Here is a 16,337-nt window from a genome sequence, read left to right as displayed (position 1 = left end):
CGTCGCTCTGCGCCGCTCAAGTCCCCAAACCCAGCTCCGGTCCCAGCTTCTCCAGGGTTCCCTTTTGCTGCTTCTACACCGCACCCCGCTCAGTCTCTAGCGATCCCTCCCTTCCTCCTCCATGGCGTCGCTCCTGTGCTGTGGGCCTAAGCTGGCCGCCTGTGGCATCGTCCTCAGCGCCTGGGGAGTGATCATGTTGGTGAGGGGACTAACCTGCGAGAATCGGAGCGGATCTGAGGGGTTCTGGGGTTGAAGGGCAGGGACCCGAGGAACCCGCAGGCCTTAGGAATCAGCAGACTGATTAAGGGGCTGGCTAAATAGCTTCTGGAAAACGGGACAGAACTCAGATCGAAACAACTGGGGAACTGGAGCGAAAGGGTGCTGGGGCAGGACCCTGGGAATGGGAGCCAGCTCTGGCAAATTTGCGGACCCCTCAAGGTAAACAAGAACTACGGTCCCTGAGACTTGCGTGAGTTGCATAGGGGCGAGGGGGAGTATGTTGCCTTCGAAAACGGTAGCTGAGGCCTTGATTCCCCAAGGCTCTAAAGACCGCCACTTCCAGAAATATGAAGTGTGTTTCCCTCATCTCTTCCATCTGCTCCCATGATAATGACGCGTTTTGGAGAGCTGATTGCTATATACCTCCTTATACCCAGTCACTCTTCCCAGTGTCCTACCTCGCGCCCTGTTACAGATGGCTGAGTCCGATTCCAGATACAACCACCCTGCTCCTACCCTTTCTAGTTAATCTCTGGTGCAAGTGTTGGGCCAACATAATGGGAGGAGCCTAGGGAGCAACCAAAGCCGTAAGGTAAGAATTTGACAACCTACCTATCCCCTTACTCTTCCAGATAATGCTCGGGATATTTTTCAATGTCCATTCTGCTGTGTTAATTGAGGATGTCCCCTTCACAGAGAAAGATTTTGAGTAAGTGGTCGGGTACTTGGGCGAGTTGGGCGTAGATGAGAAGTAGCATGGTTTGGGTTTATGTGGAGGACACTTCTGAAGACTGGACATTTATGGCCCTAGGTTGGGGACTTCAAGGGCTGCTCTTTACAAAATAAGTTTAATGGCAAACGTGTGCTTCACACGCAGGGTCCTACTTTCAAACCCCAGGATGGGGGCAGGAGGGGAGGAGGGGGACTTAGGAGCAGTCTTGCAAGCCAGGTTTCCTTGGTTACCCCCAGCCCACCAGCTTAGATGTGGTCTCTTCCAATATTATGCCTTCCTGCTCCTTAGTCTACCTCTGTAAAATGGACACCATGATAGAACTCAGCTGGTATGATTCTTGGAAAGACTAGTAGAAGTCAAAGTGCTTTAGCATGGCGTCTGATACATAGAACTTGCATATTGGATGCTCTGAATGGTTTACATTTCCCTGCTCACTCGCCACCTTCAGGAACGGCCCTCAGAACATATACAACCTGTACGAGCAAGTCAGCTACAACTGTTTCATCGCCGCGGGCCTCTACCTCCTCCTCGGGGGCTTCTCCTTCTGCCAAGTTCGTCTCAATAAGCGCAAGGAATACATGGTGCGCTAGAGCGCAGTCTGACTTTCCTCATTCCCCTCCTTATTTAAAGACTCCTCAGTCCATCTGTCCCACTCATCTGGTGTCCTTTGGGACTGTTACCCTGGCGAGACGTCATCCCTGGCCCTGCAAAACTGCTGCCCAACCCCTGGAGGGGACCGGGGGTGACCGCGCCCTGTCCTGAACTACAATAAAAAGAAGCGGTTCTCCTAAGTTTGGTGTCTGTGCTTTCAAGGAGGGGGCGGGCCTGGGCTTGAAGGACAGACCGGCCTCGACGAGGAACCCGAATCCTTCGACGGAAGTGGAATGAAGCCAGCCGGAAATGAAGCGACGTCTTCCACCTCTTCTTCCTCCGCGCAGCCAGGCAGTTTGAGTGACTGGGGAGAGGTCGTGTCTCAGCCAATCAGCTGCAAGAAGGGCGGGACTTCCTGCGCGGGAGCCAGAGCGGCCGGCTGCCGGGCTCTCCGTGGTTTCCAGCTCGCGTGGTGGTGGCGGCGGAGCGTCTCCGTGAGGAGGTGCGCGGGGCCATGACGTCAGCGTCCACCAAGGTTCGACCTCCCTCGCGGACTGCGCTCCCTGGCGGCCACGGGAGGGTGGGCCCCTGCCTGGCTCCCGGCTGGTGCGCGCTGGGCGGGGGGCGGGCGGATCCGAGGCTGGGGTGGGACGGCGCGATGCCGGCCCCCCGTAATGCTGCTCCGCCCCCAGGTTGGAGAGATCTTTTCCGCGGCCGGCGCCGCCTTCACGAAGCTCGGGGAGTTGACGATGCAGCTGCATCCAGTATCGGACTCTTCCCCTGCCGGGTACGTGAGACCAGACTAAGACTTGGACGCCGAGAGCAGACGTTTGGACTCAGTCACAGACACGACCCTCTCTAGAGCAGGGAGATTTACTAATTCCTCTGTGCCTGGCCCAGCGCAGTGTAGGTGTAAATTGTTGTTGAATTAGTGAATGACAGGTAAAGATACTACCGGTCCACAACCCTCCGCTGCAAACCGACATACTGTCTGCCACCTACCCCAAGCCTTGTGGACTCCCTCAAACTGCTGCCACACATCGCTCAAGGGTTCTATTTGTAAAGCCCCTACTTGTTGCATTGGTTTCCATGGGTTGTTTATAGAAGCTGTTACATGATGAAGAGATGTTTTCAAGTGGCCCTGGATGCAATTTCATGTGGCTAGCGGTTTGTCCCCAGGGCTTTTCTTAAGGAGGTTCTTTTTATGAATCTTTGAAAGGTGCCCCTAGAGACTAGAGGGAAGAGGCTACTGGCTGTGGACGGAATAGCCTGTGGGCTGGTTCCACACACTCCTCTGCCATTTTTGCTATCACCCTTCTCCCCTTCCGACAGTGCCAAGTGGACGGAGACGGAGATAGAGATGCTGAGGGCTGCTGTGAAGCGATTTGGGGACGATCTTAATCACATCAGCTGTGTCATCAAGGAACGGACAGTGTGAGGGAGGGTGGTTGGCAGAGAAAGGGGAGGGTGGGCAACTTTCTTCCTCCTTACCCATTGTTCTTTCTCAGAACTCCCAGCTCAGCATCTTTCCTACTTTGTTCCTAGTTTTGTTAGCATTTCCTTGAAGACTGAAAGACCATAAATGTGGCAGTTGGTCGGAAGTTCAGGAAATGCAGTGGTCACTAGGAAGGACCTGCAGAGAATTTTATTTTCAGGGTGCCCCAGATACACAATGGGTGTGTTTGATGGTGAGGGTTCCTTGGCTATTTATATAAATCCTTTGAGACTCGCATGTCCAGGGATGCATTCTGAACTAATTAGCTGGACAGGTTCTATGAGAAAGTCTCAGTCTGCCTCTCTGTCACCACAGCGTACCTGGTGGCCCTACAAATCCATACATCTCCCAGAGAATCATGAAAAGGGCCTTTCTGGCCACTCAGTTCAGGAACTCCATTCTTCATAACCAGCTATCCCTAAGTGGATGCAAAGGTTCTGAAGGTGTGTGGGGGTGGGTGGGGGACCCTGATGACTCATGAATTAAGGCCTTGACCTGGATATTTATGAAGGAACTAGAATTCCTTCAGAGTGGCCCATTATTCCCTTCCCTCCCCTCTTCCCTCCGCTTCTCTGATGACTCCCTAATCTGGTCTCTCTCTTATCTTCAGGGCTCAGATAAAGACCACTGTGAAGAGAAAAGTATACGAAGACTCCGGTATCCCCCTTCCAGCTGAGTCACCCAAGAAAGGTCCCAAGAAGATGACATCCGGTGTCCTCTCACCTCCAAACGCCCCTCCGCCCAGCAGCTCCAGTGTCCCTGAAGCTGGGGGTCCTCCCATAAAGAAACAGAAGGCTGGTGAGGGCTGTGGAGTTGCTGCCTAGGGTAGGGGTTAAAGGTCCTATCTGAGATTCAGTGAGAGAATTGGGCCTGGATCTAAGAAGGAGAGACCTCTCTCTTCTGTACTCTGATGATTCCAAAGCGGGTAGAGGGTTGTGTAAGGCATGAAGCTTTGGCTAACTGGGAGGAGGGGAAGACAGCAGTCAGGGAAACCTAGAACCTAGCCTATGCCCCCTCCCAGATGTGACACTCAGTGCTCTGAACGACTCCGACGCCAACAGTGACCTGGTGGATGTCGAAGGGCTAGGAGAAACTCCTCCAGCCAAGAAACTCAACTTTGACCAGGGTAGGAGTCCTCCTCCTCCCACACTGGCTGGGGTGGGGAAAGTACTCACCTGGATGGCAGGGGACGGCCCCAGCAGAAGCCCTTTTTTGGTGCAGGGGCCTCAAAAGGAAGACTCAGCACAGGGGACTGGGCCAGTCAGTAATACGACGATCGAGGAGGTGAGGGTTTTCTTGGAAAAAATCCTCCGTGCTTGCTCCATCTCTGTCCATTTTACTTCCTGTTCCAGACAGCCTGACCCTGGACTCTGGCCTTCTCTCGACCTCTGCTGATGCTCCTCTACTCTCCTGCTGAGCCTTCCACCTCTGACCCTCATTGTTCACCCTGGACCTGTGGATCGCCTGGGACTCTAAGCAAGGACTGCACGAGAGAGGGTCAGAGGGCTGCTGGAGCCACCCACCCTGTTCCTGATAACCACCTCACCCTTTGACTTCTGTCTGATGGACGTTTTTATACAGAAAATTATAATTAAAAATAATTCTCTCAGCATGGTGCTGCCAGCTGCTGTTTCCTCTTCTCCTTCGCCCTCGGGAGTTCAGCCCCTTCTCAGTAGCTCTCACCACCCTGCCTGGAGCAGCACAGCCAATATTGGCAGACTCACTTACCCGTGCCAATATTTCTGTGCTGCTAGAGCCAGGAGAGTTGGGTGTGGGCAACAAAGACTCTACTTTGCTCTGTGGGACCAGAACTCATTATCAGAGTTCCTGACAACTAGTATCAGACTACCTGGGGATTTTAGAGGAGCTCTTTCCAGTGTCTCCTGTCCCACCTTGCAAGAGCTTCATCACAATACCCTAGATGGTGTGTGTGTGTGTGTGTGTGTGTGTGTGTGTGTGTGTGTGTGTGTGTGTGTTTTTTTTCTCCATGGTGGCCTCCCAGGGCCAGGCCTCAGCGGTGCCTCCCATACCCTCGCTCTAACACCACAGTGTGGTTTGGACGTGGCCACAGTGCCGTACAAACCACAGTGTGCTGCTGGGGCGGGAGCAGGACTGGGGTGTGTCGAGAGGAAGACAGCACAAGACAGTGCCATGAAGACCCCCACCAAGAGTGACATGGAGGTGTGAGTGGCAAACATGGCCCCCAAAAACATTGGGAACAACAAAATCGGGAACCAGCAAAAGTAGTTTAGCAGGCAACAGGGGGATAGGACCTTGGAAGAGGAGTCCAATGTGATAAGCTTGGGACATTCTTCACCTCTGTAGGGACTCAGCTCTGGGGATCCTTAGGATAATGGAAGAGGAAACAGGATGGCTGGGGAAGACCAACTGCCTCCGACAGAGGCAGGGACCTAAGGCTTCCTGTGTCCATTCCTCCCTCCCTAGGTCAGAACCCAAGAGAAATGCTGCAAGAGACAGGGCCAAGGACAGCAGGGTTGGGAGTTGGCAGTCCAGAGGTGGTGGGGCTGGAACACGGTTGAGAGAGGGGGGCCGGAAGTCGCCCTGGGCCCTGGGCCTGCCACAAGATGGAGGCCAAAGGCAGGAAATGGAGGCCAGGGAGAAAGGGGAGCAGCAGAGCCCAGGAAGAGGCTCTTCTGGACCAGAGGGCAAAGTATTCAACCCCAAGTGCTGCTCCCATTCCCCATGGTCCCCCAAGATTCACGCCCCACCCACACAGAACACTCATTAGCCCATTCACCAGGCCCAGGCAAGCAGGCCCACCCCTGAGAGCCACGTTTAAGCAAAGACAAACATGCCTTTCCCCACCCCCAACCTTAGGCCTTCCCTTAGCCCTTTCCTCCTGTCCAAGACTTGATTTTAAAAAGAACCTCCCAGAAGGCAAAAGTTTCTTCTGGAAATTTCAAAACAAAACAGAAGTCTGTAAAACTCAAGATATTAACCTCCCGTATCTCATTCCACCTTTTAGCACCACCAAGCTTCCGACACACCCCCCCAAAACTCTTAGCAATCAAAAGATCTAAGATGGTGTGTGTAAGCAGTCTTTTTAGGCCCCCCCTAGTATGCCAGACCCTCTCCAAGACTACCAAATCTCCTACATCAAGCCTTGCCAAGGCCTCCTGCTCTTTACACCCTTCAGGGCCCCCCAAAACAACTGCTGCCCCCAGGTCCCATCCCAGCAAAGCTTTTGTGGAGGTAAAAAAAAAAAAAAATCAAACACTATCCTAATGTCTGGGGATATTGGGGGGCTCTCGACTCTCAAGCTTTGGTTTCTATATGAGGCGCTACATCTTAGGGGTACAAGAGAAAGCTTCTTTGGTCATCTCCCCAATTCCAAGAGTTACAAGGCGCAACCCCACCCCAGCACGCACCTCCAAACCTCCCCCCCAGCCGCCACGTCTCTCCTGAAATCAGGGGACACTTTCCTCCCCACTTACCTCAGCTACTCTCCCCTGAGATCCTGGTCCCCTATTTTTGAAAGGAGCAAATTTTGGGGTGCATCCCTCACATTTGGGGTGCAGGAGAAAAGAGACGCCCCAGTCGCATCGCTGGCCTCCTTCCTCTCAGCTGGCTCAAGGACTGGGGAGTGCCCTGGGGAGGGGGACCCCCACAAGAGAGCTCTGGAGGGGTTCCTCCACTCCCAGTCAGAACTGGGGACACCCCCCCCAAAACCCGTCCCAGCCCATCCGTCTCCAACTCGGCGGGAGAGGCAGCTGCAATGCCCCAGTCAGATTCCCCCAACACTACATTCCTCACCCCATCTAGAGGGGTCCCGGGGCCCTCAAAAAATCCCAAAAAAATCTAGGATGTTGGGAAGACGGTCCTGAACTAGCTACCCAAATTTGGGGTTCTTAGATACCCCCGTTTTTTCAGGAAAATTCTGTCTTTCTCCTGCCTCCCGCCAGCCCTGCTCTGTCCCGATGCCAATTTTGGAAGTCACTCCCTCCTTCCTCCTCCCCGTTTCTCCAGGCCCCCCCGCTTGGGGGCTAGGGTCCAGGACACCTGGCTTCCAGACCGGGGGACACTCTTTAGAGGGCTAGGGGCCAAGAGGTCAAGCTCATTGCCCCTGTCTCAAGGAAGCAGGAAAGCCCGATCCTCCCCTCCCCTCCCCTCCCCCCTGGCTGGTCTCGGTGGTGGTTTAGGGAAGCCTGGAGGACTGGAATCTGCCATTGCTATTGCACAGGCAGTTTTTTTCCTTGAGTTGGGGGGGTGGGCGGTGGGAGGGAGAGAGGGGAGGAGAGCCGAAGAGAACAGGGACCTAGGCGGGAATATCTGGCCTGGCTTACCCTCTAGCCCCTGCTGCCGTTGGGAACCCCTCCCCCCTCAGTTCACCCTCATTCTCAATCCTCTGTCTGCTTTCTCTTTGGGGCTCTTATCCTAAAAAATCAGGGTGCAAAATTCACCCCCTTGTTGACCACCACAGTCCCTCCTTGCCAGTTTCAGCAGTACTGTGTTCGTCAGGAAGCACCCACTTTAACAAGAGACACCCCATCTCCTCCAAATGGATTTTTTCTTCCATAAGAAATAGGGGTTCAGAGTATGAAACCACCTTTTCCCCTCAGCTCGATGGGCCATAACTAATAAGTCTATGATGTAACACATACTGCTTTTTTTTTTTTCTTTCCAGGCTTCGCCCTTCAAATTCTGGCCTTATTTGGGGGTTCACAAATTTTTTTTTTACAATCTGGGGTGAAGGGACTATCAGTAAAAGATAATCTAAATCAGAAGTGTGCTCTAGAGTAGGTGAACCTCCAAATCAATTTCAATTTATGATCCATCGCTCAGCTTCACTAAATGTCTCCAGTGATAAAACACCCAGAAATTGGGCACCCCCAAACTATCCTTCTACCTGGGGGGGGGGGTTCTCACGGTTTCTCCTCTGTGGGAGTTTCACAGCTAAACATGAACACAGGAATACCATACCCTCAAAATGAGTTTCCACAAGATTCAAATACAAAACGTCGCCCCCCCCACTACAGAAAGGCTTCGCACTCACTCCTAGCTCTGCTCTGCCTCCAACTCAATGTAATCGCGCTCCATGTGTAAAGCCCCATATTGACCTTTATGTCCCCAAACGATCTCATCCAAACCTTGGAACAGCACTTGGAAAGAGACGATATCCCCCAAATTACTCTGAGTACCCATGCTCTCCCAGTAGACCAAAATAAGAGATGGACAGTCTCAAATGTGAGCATCAGATCCCCTCCGCATCTTTAAAACCAGCCCCGCACTTCCAATTTGCTATCAGCTCTGGAGACTAAAAACAGGCCTCACTGAGTATAAAAACGTCTATGGCAAGTGACACCTCAAAACTCCGAATAGCTAACTCTGTCCTGACATCAAAGGGAGCCCTTAATATTTTCACCTCAAAATTGGGAGATGAAAATTGGATAGAGACCAAAATAATTCACAAAGTAAAGCCACACCATCATCCAGAGACCCTAGCTATCCCCAATCACCAGTCGGTCTGAGGTTTTGCTGTGTGTCTGCTGAAAAAATATCAAAGCCAATAAAATAAACAAAATGGGCACACACACACACACCCCCACACACACAAAAGAAGGGAGAGGCTTCAGGCCTAGACACAGAGGTCCATTCTGGCTCAACTGCTATGCTCCTAACCCCATACTCAAAGAGCTCCTGCTTTGTACCTGGGTCCAGCAATGCCCCTCTTCTTCAAAGGAACCTTGTTCTCCTACCCCAAGGCTCCCTAAACAAAATCTAAGAGTGTAGTCCCTGCCTAGCTTCTGGATTGAGTCTTAGTTACCAGGTTCCCTCTGCCCTTCCCCCTCTGTCCTGTTTACTCCGACCAACGCTCATATTAATGTTCTTCAACTGGGTAGCAGTGTCCATCACTTTAGAAATAAAGAAACAACCCAAAGCTCTATGTTCCCAGGCTCAAGACCCCACCTCATCCTAACCACTATATTCATTCCAAAACCAATTCCATAGGGGTTCTAGCCTGAGTTTCCTGCGGAGACCCTAACTCTTCTGTCTTCTACCTGTTGCCCCACTAAGAGACAGAGTTGCAGAAGAAACTATCAGGAAGAGAAGGCAGCTGAAGGTTTCCTGTAGCCTGAACTGAATGCAGCCAGCTTGCTGGTCTGAGCACATCCCCAGCGGGAGGAGACCTAGGGGCGAAGCGAGGTTGGTGCTCGTCCGCCCCCTCGTGGAAGGATGCAGACATTGCCGAGCTTTGCCTACTTGCCGCGCTGGACCCCGGCGTCCCGCCAGACTCTAAGCGCAGCCGACGGGCGGGTGTGCTCGAAGCCCTAGTGAACTAGGACTGATGGAGAGCGTCAGGGCTTTAGGTGGGAGTCTGTCTCTCTGGATCCCTATAAGGGTTGAGAAGAGAGTCGAGAGTAAAAGGCCGGACGCCTAGGTCTCCCGAGCGTCTCTCAGTCCCCACCCGGGGTTTTCCCCACCTCCTCGAGGGGAAGCAGCTGCAGGAGCCGTCCGGTCTCAGGACAATGGAAGGAAACGAACTAGAAATCATATCCGCCCTCTCCTTATCCCGCCTGGTCAGAGCCCCACCCCACCCCTTTTCTGGACCCTGCCTGTCAATCACGCCTCCTTCTCCTACTACCTGAGACCCCGTGGGAGCCCACTAATGCTTCCCCAAACCCGTTATCACTTAGACTGTCTATTTTCTTCCTGAATCCAATACATTGGAAAGGGGAGTTCCCACAACTGGCTGTTGGCACCCGCCTCCAAAACCCAACACTCCAATTCTCGCTGTCCCAGGTCCTCCGACGACACAAGGCTCCCTCCCATGTTACCACCCTCCGCACCACTAACCTCCTTCCCAATTCTAATATTCTCATCCTGGGGTGCTTATTTAATGGACCAAAGCCATCCACGATATGACCACCCCGAGATTCTGAGATACAGTTCGAGACAGAGACCCCGCCCCGAGCTCACCATCTGGAGAGTCACAGAGGAAGGAAGGATACGGACCCACGGGTTCACCCCACCTCCACCCCCGCCCCCGCCATCCCGGCCAGATAAAGGAGCAGAGACCGAAAGAGGAGAGAGACCCCGCCCCCCTCGAGAAGAGAAGCCGCAGCCCCTGCAGGACAGGGGTAAGAACCAGACCTTGACAGGGGTATCAGACTTCTGAGTCTCCAAAGGGGGCTTGGGTTTTGTTGATAGTAATAAGATTTGAATCCCAGAAATTGTGCTAAAAAGAGATTGGGAGTATTGGGTCTAGTGATAGGAGTCGCGTAGATGGGCGTGGGCTGCTGGTCATATTTGGTCCCCAGGCAAGGTCTGGTACCTGTGAGCCAGGCGCCCGGGAAGCAGAGGAAAGGAAGGTAGTGGATGAGGTAACTAGAGTCGAACCAACGCACCGCGCGCGGGAGTGCGGGATTCCTCACGCTCGCCCTTCAGGCGGAGGTAGGAGAATTTCTAACTTGCTCCAAGAGCTCTGCGATCTAGCAAAGGGAAGGAAGCGACCGTTGAGGGCAGAATGAACGAGAGGAATTAAGTGGGGCTGGTGACGCTGGGCCCGCTATCTAAAGGCGTTGGCTTTAGGGGTACCCCAGGAATAAAACAGCAGGGAAGAAGGGGATCTGTATTAGTAATGCGTGAATCCTCTAACTTTTTCAGTAGCTGGCGCAGGCCTGGGTCGCTATGGGTTCCACAGCGGCCCCAGAGGGAGCTCTGGGCTACGTCCGAGAGTTCACCCGCCACTCCTCCGACGTGCTTAGCAATCTGAATGAGTTGCGCCTGCGCGGGATCCTCACTGACGTCACGCTGCTGGTTGGCGGGCAACCCCTAAGAGCGCACAAGGCAGTTCTTATTGCTTGCAGGTTCGAGGGGGTAGGGCTCCTGGGAACTAACTGGGTAAAGAACTAACTGGGTAAAGAGTAACGTGGCCATTGAGAGGTAATCGTGAAGGAAACTGGGAATAGTGGTCCACACCTGTAATCCCAGAACTGGAAAGTAGAAGCGGGAGGAGAAGAGGGGGTTGGAGAAAAGCTTGGGAGAGCATCCAAAAATTGGGGCAGCAGTGCTAGTGGAGAGGCAAGACTCTTTTTGGTCACCCAGCTCCTAACATGACCCATGTGTCCTCTCTCCAGTGGCTTCTTCTATTCAATTTTCCGGGGCCGAGCGGGAGTCGGAGTGGATGTACTCTCTCTGCCTGGGGGACCGGAAGCCAGAGGCTTCGCTCCTCTTCTGGACTTCATGTATACTTCAAGGCTTCGCCTTTCTCCAGCCACTGCACCAGCTGTCCTGGCAGCTGCCACCTATTTGCAGATGGAACACGTAGTTCAGGCATGTCACCGTTTCATCCAAGCCAGGTGAAGGAACCACGGGTTTGTGTTCTCTCTGGAAGTAGTGCCCGGGATGAGGGCAAAGGCAACAGTAAGGAAATAGTGTTAATGATCATCGTACTTTTTCTAGCTATGAACCTCTAGGCATCTCCCTGCGACCCATGGAGGCAGAACCCCCAAGACCCCCAACAGTCCCTCCACCAGGCAGTCCCAGGCGCTCAGAAGGACACCCGGACCCACCTACTGAGTCTCGAAGCTGCAGTCAAGGTTCCCCAAGTCCAGCCAGCCCAGACCCTAAGGCCTGCAACTGGAAAAAATACAAATTTATTGTGCTAAATTCTCAGAGCTCACAAGCAGGAAGCCTGGCTGGGGAGAGTTCTGGTCAACCTTGCCCCCAAGCCAGGCTCCCTAGTGGAGATGAAGCCTGCAGCAGCAGCAGCAGCAGCAGCAGCAGCAGCAGCAGCAGCAGCAGCAGCAGCAGCAGCAGCAGTGAGGAAGGAGCCACTCCCGGTCTTCAGAGCAGGTATAGAATCTATAACTCCCAAGAGTCTTAGAATCTGGCCTACTCTAGGAGGCAGAGCCATTGGGTGGGACACTGTACCACCATCTAGGGCCAGGTTTCAGAGATACTAACCCACCTTAGGGAGTTGGCCAAAGGCCAGAGTGCAGTGGGACTTAATGATCAATAGTGGCTCACTTCTAGAAGATAGGCTGAAGTCTGTATTTTCCAGAAAATGGGGCAGGGGGGCGGGGAGCCAGCGCCCACTCCCAATCCCTAACATTTTCCACGGCTCTTACCATCTGCCTAGACTATCCCTAGCCACTACCACTGCACGATTTAAATGTGGAGCTCTAGCGAATAACTCCTACCTCTTCACACCCCCGGCTCAAGAGACTTCTAAGCAGGCTCATCCGCCACCAGGTAAGAGGCTTTCACTTCTGCCTTCTCTTCTGTAGCTGATCCAGGTCAATCTGGACCAAAAGACCTCAGAAAAGACCTAGTTAATAGTCCTCAAACTTGACTGCAGGCAGAGCCCCTCTGGGAAACTTTCACCTCGTCAGTCAGAATGTTTTTAAGCTCTCCATGTACTTCCAAAGAACAGCACAGTTTGGAAATGTCTGGCCTAGCCCAATCCAGGACCGAACGATCTGCCCAGAGTTTGGCAGGGCCTCTCTGGCAGGCTGTCACCCAGAATGAGGCAAGAGAGGAGAGAAACAGAAACCTCCACCCACTTGTAAGAACCCCCACATACTGTCAGCACCATTGAAATTAGAAGCCTGCTACTAAATCAGATGTATCTTACTGTATGGCTGAGTAAGCCGAATGGTCCCCAGAGCCTCCACAACAATGTAGGGGTTAAAAAGGCCCACGGACCCTACTAGTGTACTGCTGTAGATTTATGGTTACCTGGGGGAGTCCTCAGTAAATAACTAAGATCGTCATTGTTCCCCGCCCTTCTCAGGAAGTGAGTGTTTGAGCTGCCAGAACTGTGAGGTTGTGGCTGGGTGCTCATCGGGTCTCGAGCCCTTAGCTCCAGGAGACGAGGACAAGCCCTATAAATGCCAGCTGTGCCGATCTGCCTTCCGTTATAAGGGCAACTTGGCTAGTCACCGCACGGTGCACACAGGTAGAAGGGGGTCTTGGTCTTCGTGCCCACCGCCGTCTTGGAGGCATTCTGACTGTCATCTTTACTTCCAGGGGAAAAGCCCTACCGCTGCTCCATCTGCGGAGCACGTTTTAACCGACCTGCTAACCTAAAAACACACAGCCGCATCCATTCTGGAGAGAAACCGTACAAGTGTGAGACCTGCGGCTCGCGTTTTGTTCAGGTAAGGAGCGGTCTGGACCGCAAGTGGGAGGGGCGAAGAGGGTTCCGCCCCTCCCCGAGGCGATCTCAAGGCTCTGCCCCTCAGGTAGCACACCTACGCGCACACGTGCTCATCCACACTGGAGAGAAGCCCTATCCGTGTCCCACCTGCGGAACCCGCTTCCGCCATCTACAGACCCTCAAAAGCCACGTTCGCATCCACACCGGGGAGAAGCCATACCACGTGAGTACCCTACACAGCCTAACCTTGGAATTATCCCTCATATACGCAGGGACGAGTCTTGCCAGAGGTGCTAGGTTTCTTGGAAATGAGCGACAGCCTAGAATCAGAGGCTTGCACCGGGAGAGGGGTGGGGGTAACTATGTACCTGGACTAGGTGCATAATTCCAAGGACCTAACAGGTATTGATGCTTTTAAATAAGGCAAGGCCCATCTCTTGGGCGACCCCAGAGGGAACAGAAAGGCATGAGTGCCAAAAGGCTGATTGCAGCGGAGAGTTGGACAGTTCCTCTTCCCGACCCAACTAAAAGGTGGTTGTGGAAGGGTTGGGACCTGACAGACCTCTCCTCCCACAGTGTGACCCCTGCGGCCTGCATTTTCGGCACAAGAGTCAACTGCGGCTGCATCTGCGGCAGAAACACGGGGCTGCCACCAACACTAAAGTGCGCTACCACATCCTCGGGGGACCGTAGCTGAGTCCCCACCATCTAAACTCCATTCGCTCCCTAGGGGCTGCGAAAGCTATAGGCCCAGGCTTGGTTTCCTTGATGGTCTTGATATGAGAGTGTGCTGGGCCACCCTGGTATCAGAAACTGCTGACACCTTAATCTTGTACTTGGGGAGAGCGGGGGTGGCAGATCCTGGCTAGATCTGCCTCTGTTTTGCTGGTCAAAACCTCTTCCTCACAACCCAGATTGGGTAGCTAGGGGCTGGGGGAGAAAGGAGAGACAGACACAAGGGACTTGCTCTCTTTACAGGAACTTCCCCCTCCATTTCAAATGGTTTGTCTGTAAATATAATTTATTGAGGCCTGTGGTTGGTTCCAGGGCCTTTATTCTGTTTGCATTTCTGACTTTCTTCTTCTGTGTGATCAAAAGAGACTGGAGACAGAAGGCGAGGGCACCACTCTGCTGGCAGAGATACTGAGTGCCTGGCTCTCTCTTTTGACTTGAGCATCGCACAGTGGCTTTTTGGTTTGGTTTGGTTTTTTCCTTTTGTAACTTTTCTCTCTGGACTCGTTCCTTCTTTTCCTCTCTTTGTTTGCCTGTCAGTTTATCCCTCCAGTTCTAGAACTGGAACCTTTAGTTTTCCCGGGCCAGGCCCTGAGAACATGTGAGGTTGGGTAAGGAGTCCTCTGGTATTTTGTGGTGCAAGTCCTGTGGCAGGCCATACATGGCAAGAGAACTCTCGGCTCTTTGAGGGCGACAGGAACCTTGTTTTGATGAACTCTGAATGTAGATAATAAATTCCTCCTTCTGAAGGCTGGGAAGGTGGGGGGCTGGAGTCCTCCTGCAAGAAAGCCCAGCATTAACGATTCCATTGATCTATTCGCCTGGGTTCGAATGTACTATGCTCATCTATCAGACCAAGCCTGCCTAAGGGTTTGCACTCAACCCACAATCCTCTGACCAGGGCTGACTTAGTATCTCATGGGGAGAGACCTATAGGACCTTTTCTTATCTGTCTGGTTTCTGAGACTGCTCTGACGTAGAGAGAATTAATACCATTCCTTGACGATGAGTCTGAGGAATCCTTTACTGCACGGACAGCTGGGGTTGATTATGTCCCCTGGGACTCAATATGCCCTTCTTCTTTGAATGTTTTTTTTTTTCTTGTTGTTGTTTTGTGTTGGGACAGCTTCTGGCAAGTGTCCTCTTTCATGGGTGCTTGGTAGCTTTCTTACCTTAGAAAATCTGGGTCTGAGACTCAGACTGCCCATCATTACATTCCTGTCTGGGACCGGTGAATGTACTAGGACTTTACATGGGAAGGAAAGGGGGGCTGTTTTCTACGCTGCATTTGTTGTCATTGGGGATGATTGAGGGAATTACATACTTCAAACCCTTCAAAACCTGGCTGATGGATTGGCCAAAGGCCCCTTCCACTTGAACAAGTTACCAGAAGTGTTACAAGGTTGGTTGAGGGCTGCAGTTTCTGGTGTCGAACATGTAGATAAAGATGTTAGGGATGGAGTGCCATGGTTAGATGGAGTGTCTGGGATGTTAGATAGTATTTGGGAGCCTTGATTTACAGTTCTGCTCTCATTGCCCTGGGACCTATCTGATTATAGTACTTGGGTAAACGGTAAAATGACTTGAATTTGTAGGGCAGAGACTCCTGAATTAAGGCAGTTCTTGTGGCCAGCAGCTGGGGACAGGTGAGAAAGCCATCCATTCTCCCAGTTCCCATTTAACTCTCCTACCACCTGAATGAATGCAGACTTGTGTGTGGGTTGGGGGGCGACGACAGAGGAGAGATTGAGAAGGTGATGATTTCTGTTTAGCAGACTGGACAGGCACATGGGAAGTGCCGGGGTGAGATGTTAGATCCTGCAAGATCAGATCCTTGGAATAAAGAAGCCCTACTTTGTGCCATCTGTTGTGTCCTAGGTCTGTTTGTTTGTGTGTGTTGGGGGTGGAGACTTGGAGACCTGGAAAGCGACTCTGGAAACTAATGACTTGGATCCTGGGTTCGTTGCGCTGTTCCATCCCACTAGTCCTCTTCGATGGTCCTTCCCTGCCCCAGCCTTCCGGCTCTTTGTCTAGGAACCGGTGACTTCATGAAGTTTATCCGGAGCCACCTGCATCCTGCCGGTCTGAAGTCACTTCCTGACCGAGGTGGGGAGGCTTCCGGGAGAAAGTAGGAAAGAACCTGGGAAGTGCATCTGTGCTAGCCCAGGGTTCTTAATGCATGTGACCAGCCTACCCCCACCTCCTCACAGGCAACCATCACCAAAGATGGGTAGGACATGGGTCCCATAAGAACAAGAGAGGCTGGCTGTGGCAGCCATAAGGAGAAAGCTGAGTGTCTGTGTGCCCAATCCACCTCCCATTTGTAGTATCTTGGCATCTATCTAAACATTCAATGCATGTGTCTTTCCCCATGACTTGTGGGTCCAGGGTGCACAGGTGTGTCCCAGCCCAAGGCCAAAGGTCACTAAGTCTAAGGTTCCCTC

General features: G+C 52.7%; 3 protein-coding genes across 9 annotated transcripts; all 3 read left to right on the top strand.

Annotated features, from left to right (window-relative positions):
* On the top strand, positions 1 to 1,743 carry Rnasek (ribonuclease K). Its single transcript, XM_032913054.1, has 3 exons — positions 1 to 199; positions 852 to 928; positions 1,401 to 1,743. Exons 1-3 carry the CDS (start codon positions 122 to 124, stop codon positions 1,540 to 1,542), a joined length of 297 nt encoding a protein of 98 aa, XP_032768945.1. The 5' UTR covers positions 1 to 121; the 3' UTR covers positions 1,543 to 1,743.
* Positions 1,744 to 1,854: 111 nt separating this feature from the next.
* Positions 1,855 to 4,650, top strand: C9H17orf49 (chromosome 9 C17orf49 homolog). Of its 7 annotated transcripts, none has more exons than XM_032913047.1 (6): positions 1,855 to 2,078; positions 2,236 to 2,330; positions 2,876 to 2,977; positions 3,649 to 3,836; positions 4,060 to 4,164; positions 4,395 to 4,650. In XM_032913047.1, the coding sequence occupies exons 1-6, from the start codon at positions 2,058 to 2,060 to the stop codon at positions 4,397 to 4,399; spliced, it is 516 nt and encodes a 171-aa protein (XP_032768938.1). In that variant the 5' UTR covers positions 1,855 to 2,057; the 3' UTR covers positions 4,400 to 4,650. The 7 variants fall into 7 exon arrangements, with proteins under 7 accessions (XP_032768938.1, XP_032768937.1, XP_032768941.1 ...); XM_032913046.1 differs by having other exon boundaries at positions 4,391 to 4,650; XM_032913050.1 differs by lacking the exon at positions 2,876 to 2,977.
* Positions 4,651 to 10,095: 5,445 nt separating this feature from the next.
* Bcl6b (BCL6B transcription repressor) lies at positions 10,096 to 15,756 on the top strand. The gene is made up of 9 exons (XM_032912475.1): positions 10,096 to 10,138; positions 10,665 to 10,867; positions 11,138 to 11,359; positions 11,463 to 11,855; positions 12,142 to 12,254; positions 12,796 to 12,960; positions 13,032 to 13,162; positions 13,247 to 13,384; positions 13,738 to 15,756. Exons 2-9 carry the CDS (start codon positions 10,689 to 10,691, stop codon positions 13,852 to 13,854), a joined length of 1,458 nt encoding a protein of 485 aa, XP_032768366.1. The 5' UTR covers positions 10,096 to 10,138; positions 10,665 to 10,688; the 3' UTR covers positions 13,855 to 15,756.
* The last annotated feature ends 581 nt before the right edge of the window (positions 15,757 to 16,337 follow it).

The sequence above is a fragment of the Rattus rattus genome, chromosome 9 (assembly GCF_011064425.1).
Source record: "Rattus rattus isolate New Zealand chromosome 9, Rrattus_CSIRO_v1, whole genome shotgun sequence".
Classification (NCBI taxonomy): Eukaryota; Metazoa; Chordata; class Mammalia; order Rodentia; family Muridae; genus Rattus; species Rattus rattus.
The sequence above is the reverse complement of the archived record's forward strand: the minus strand, read 5'-3'. Positions and strand labels throughout refer to the sequence as shown.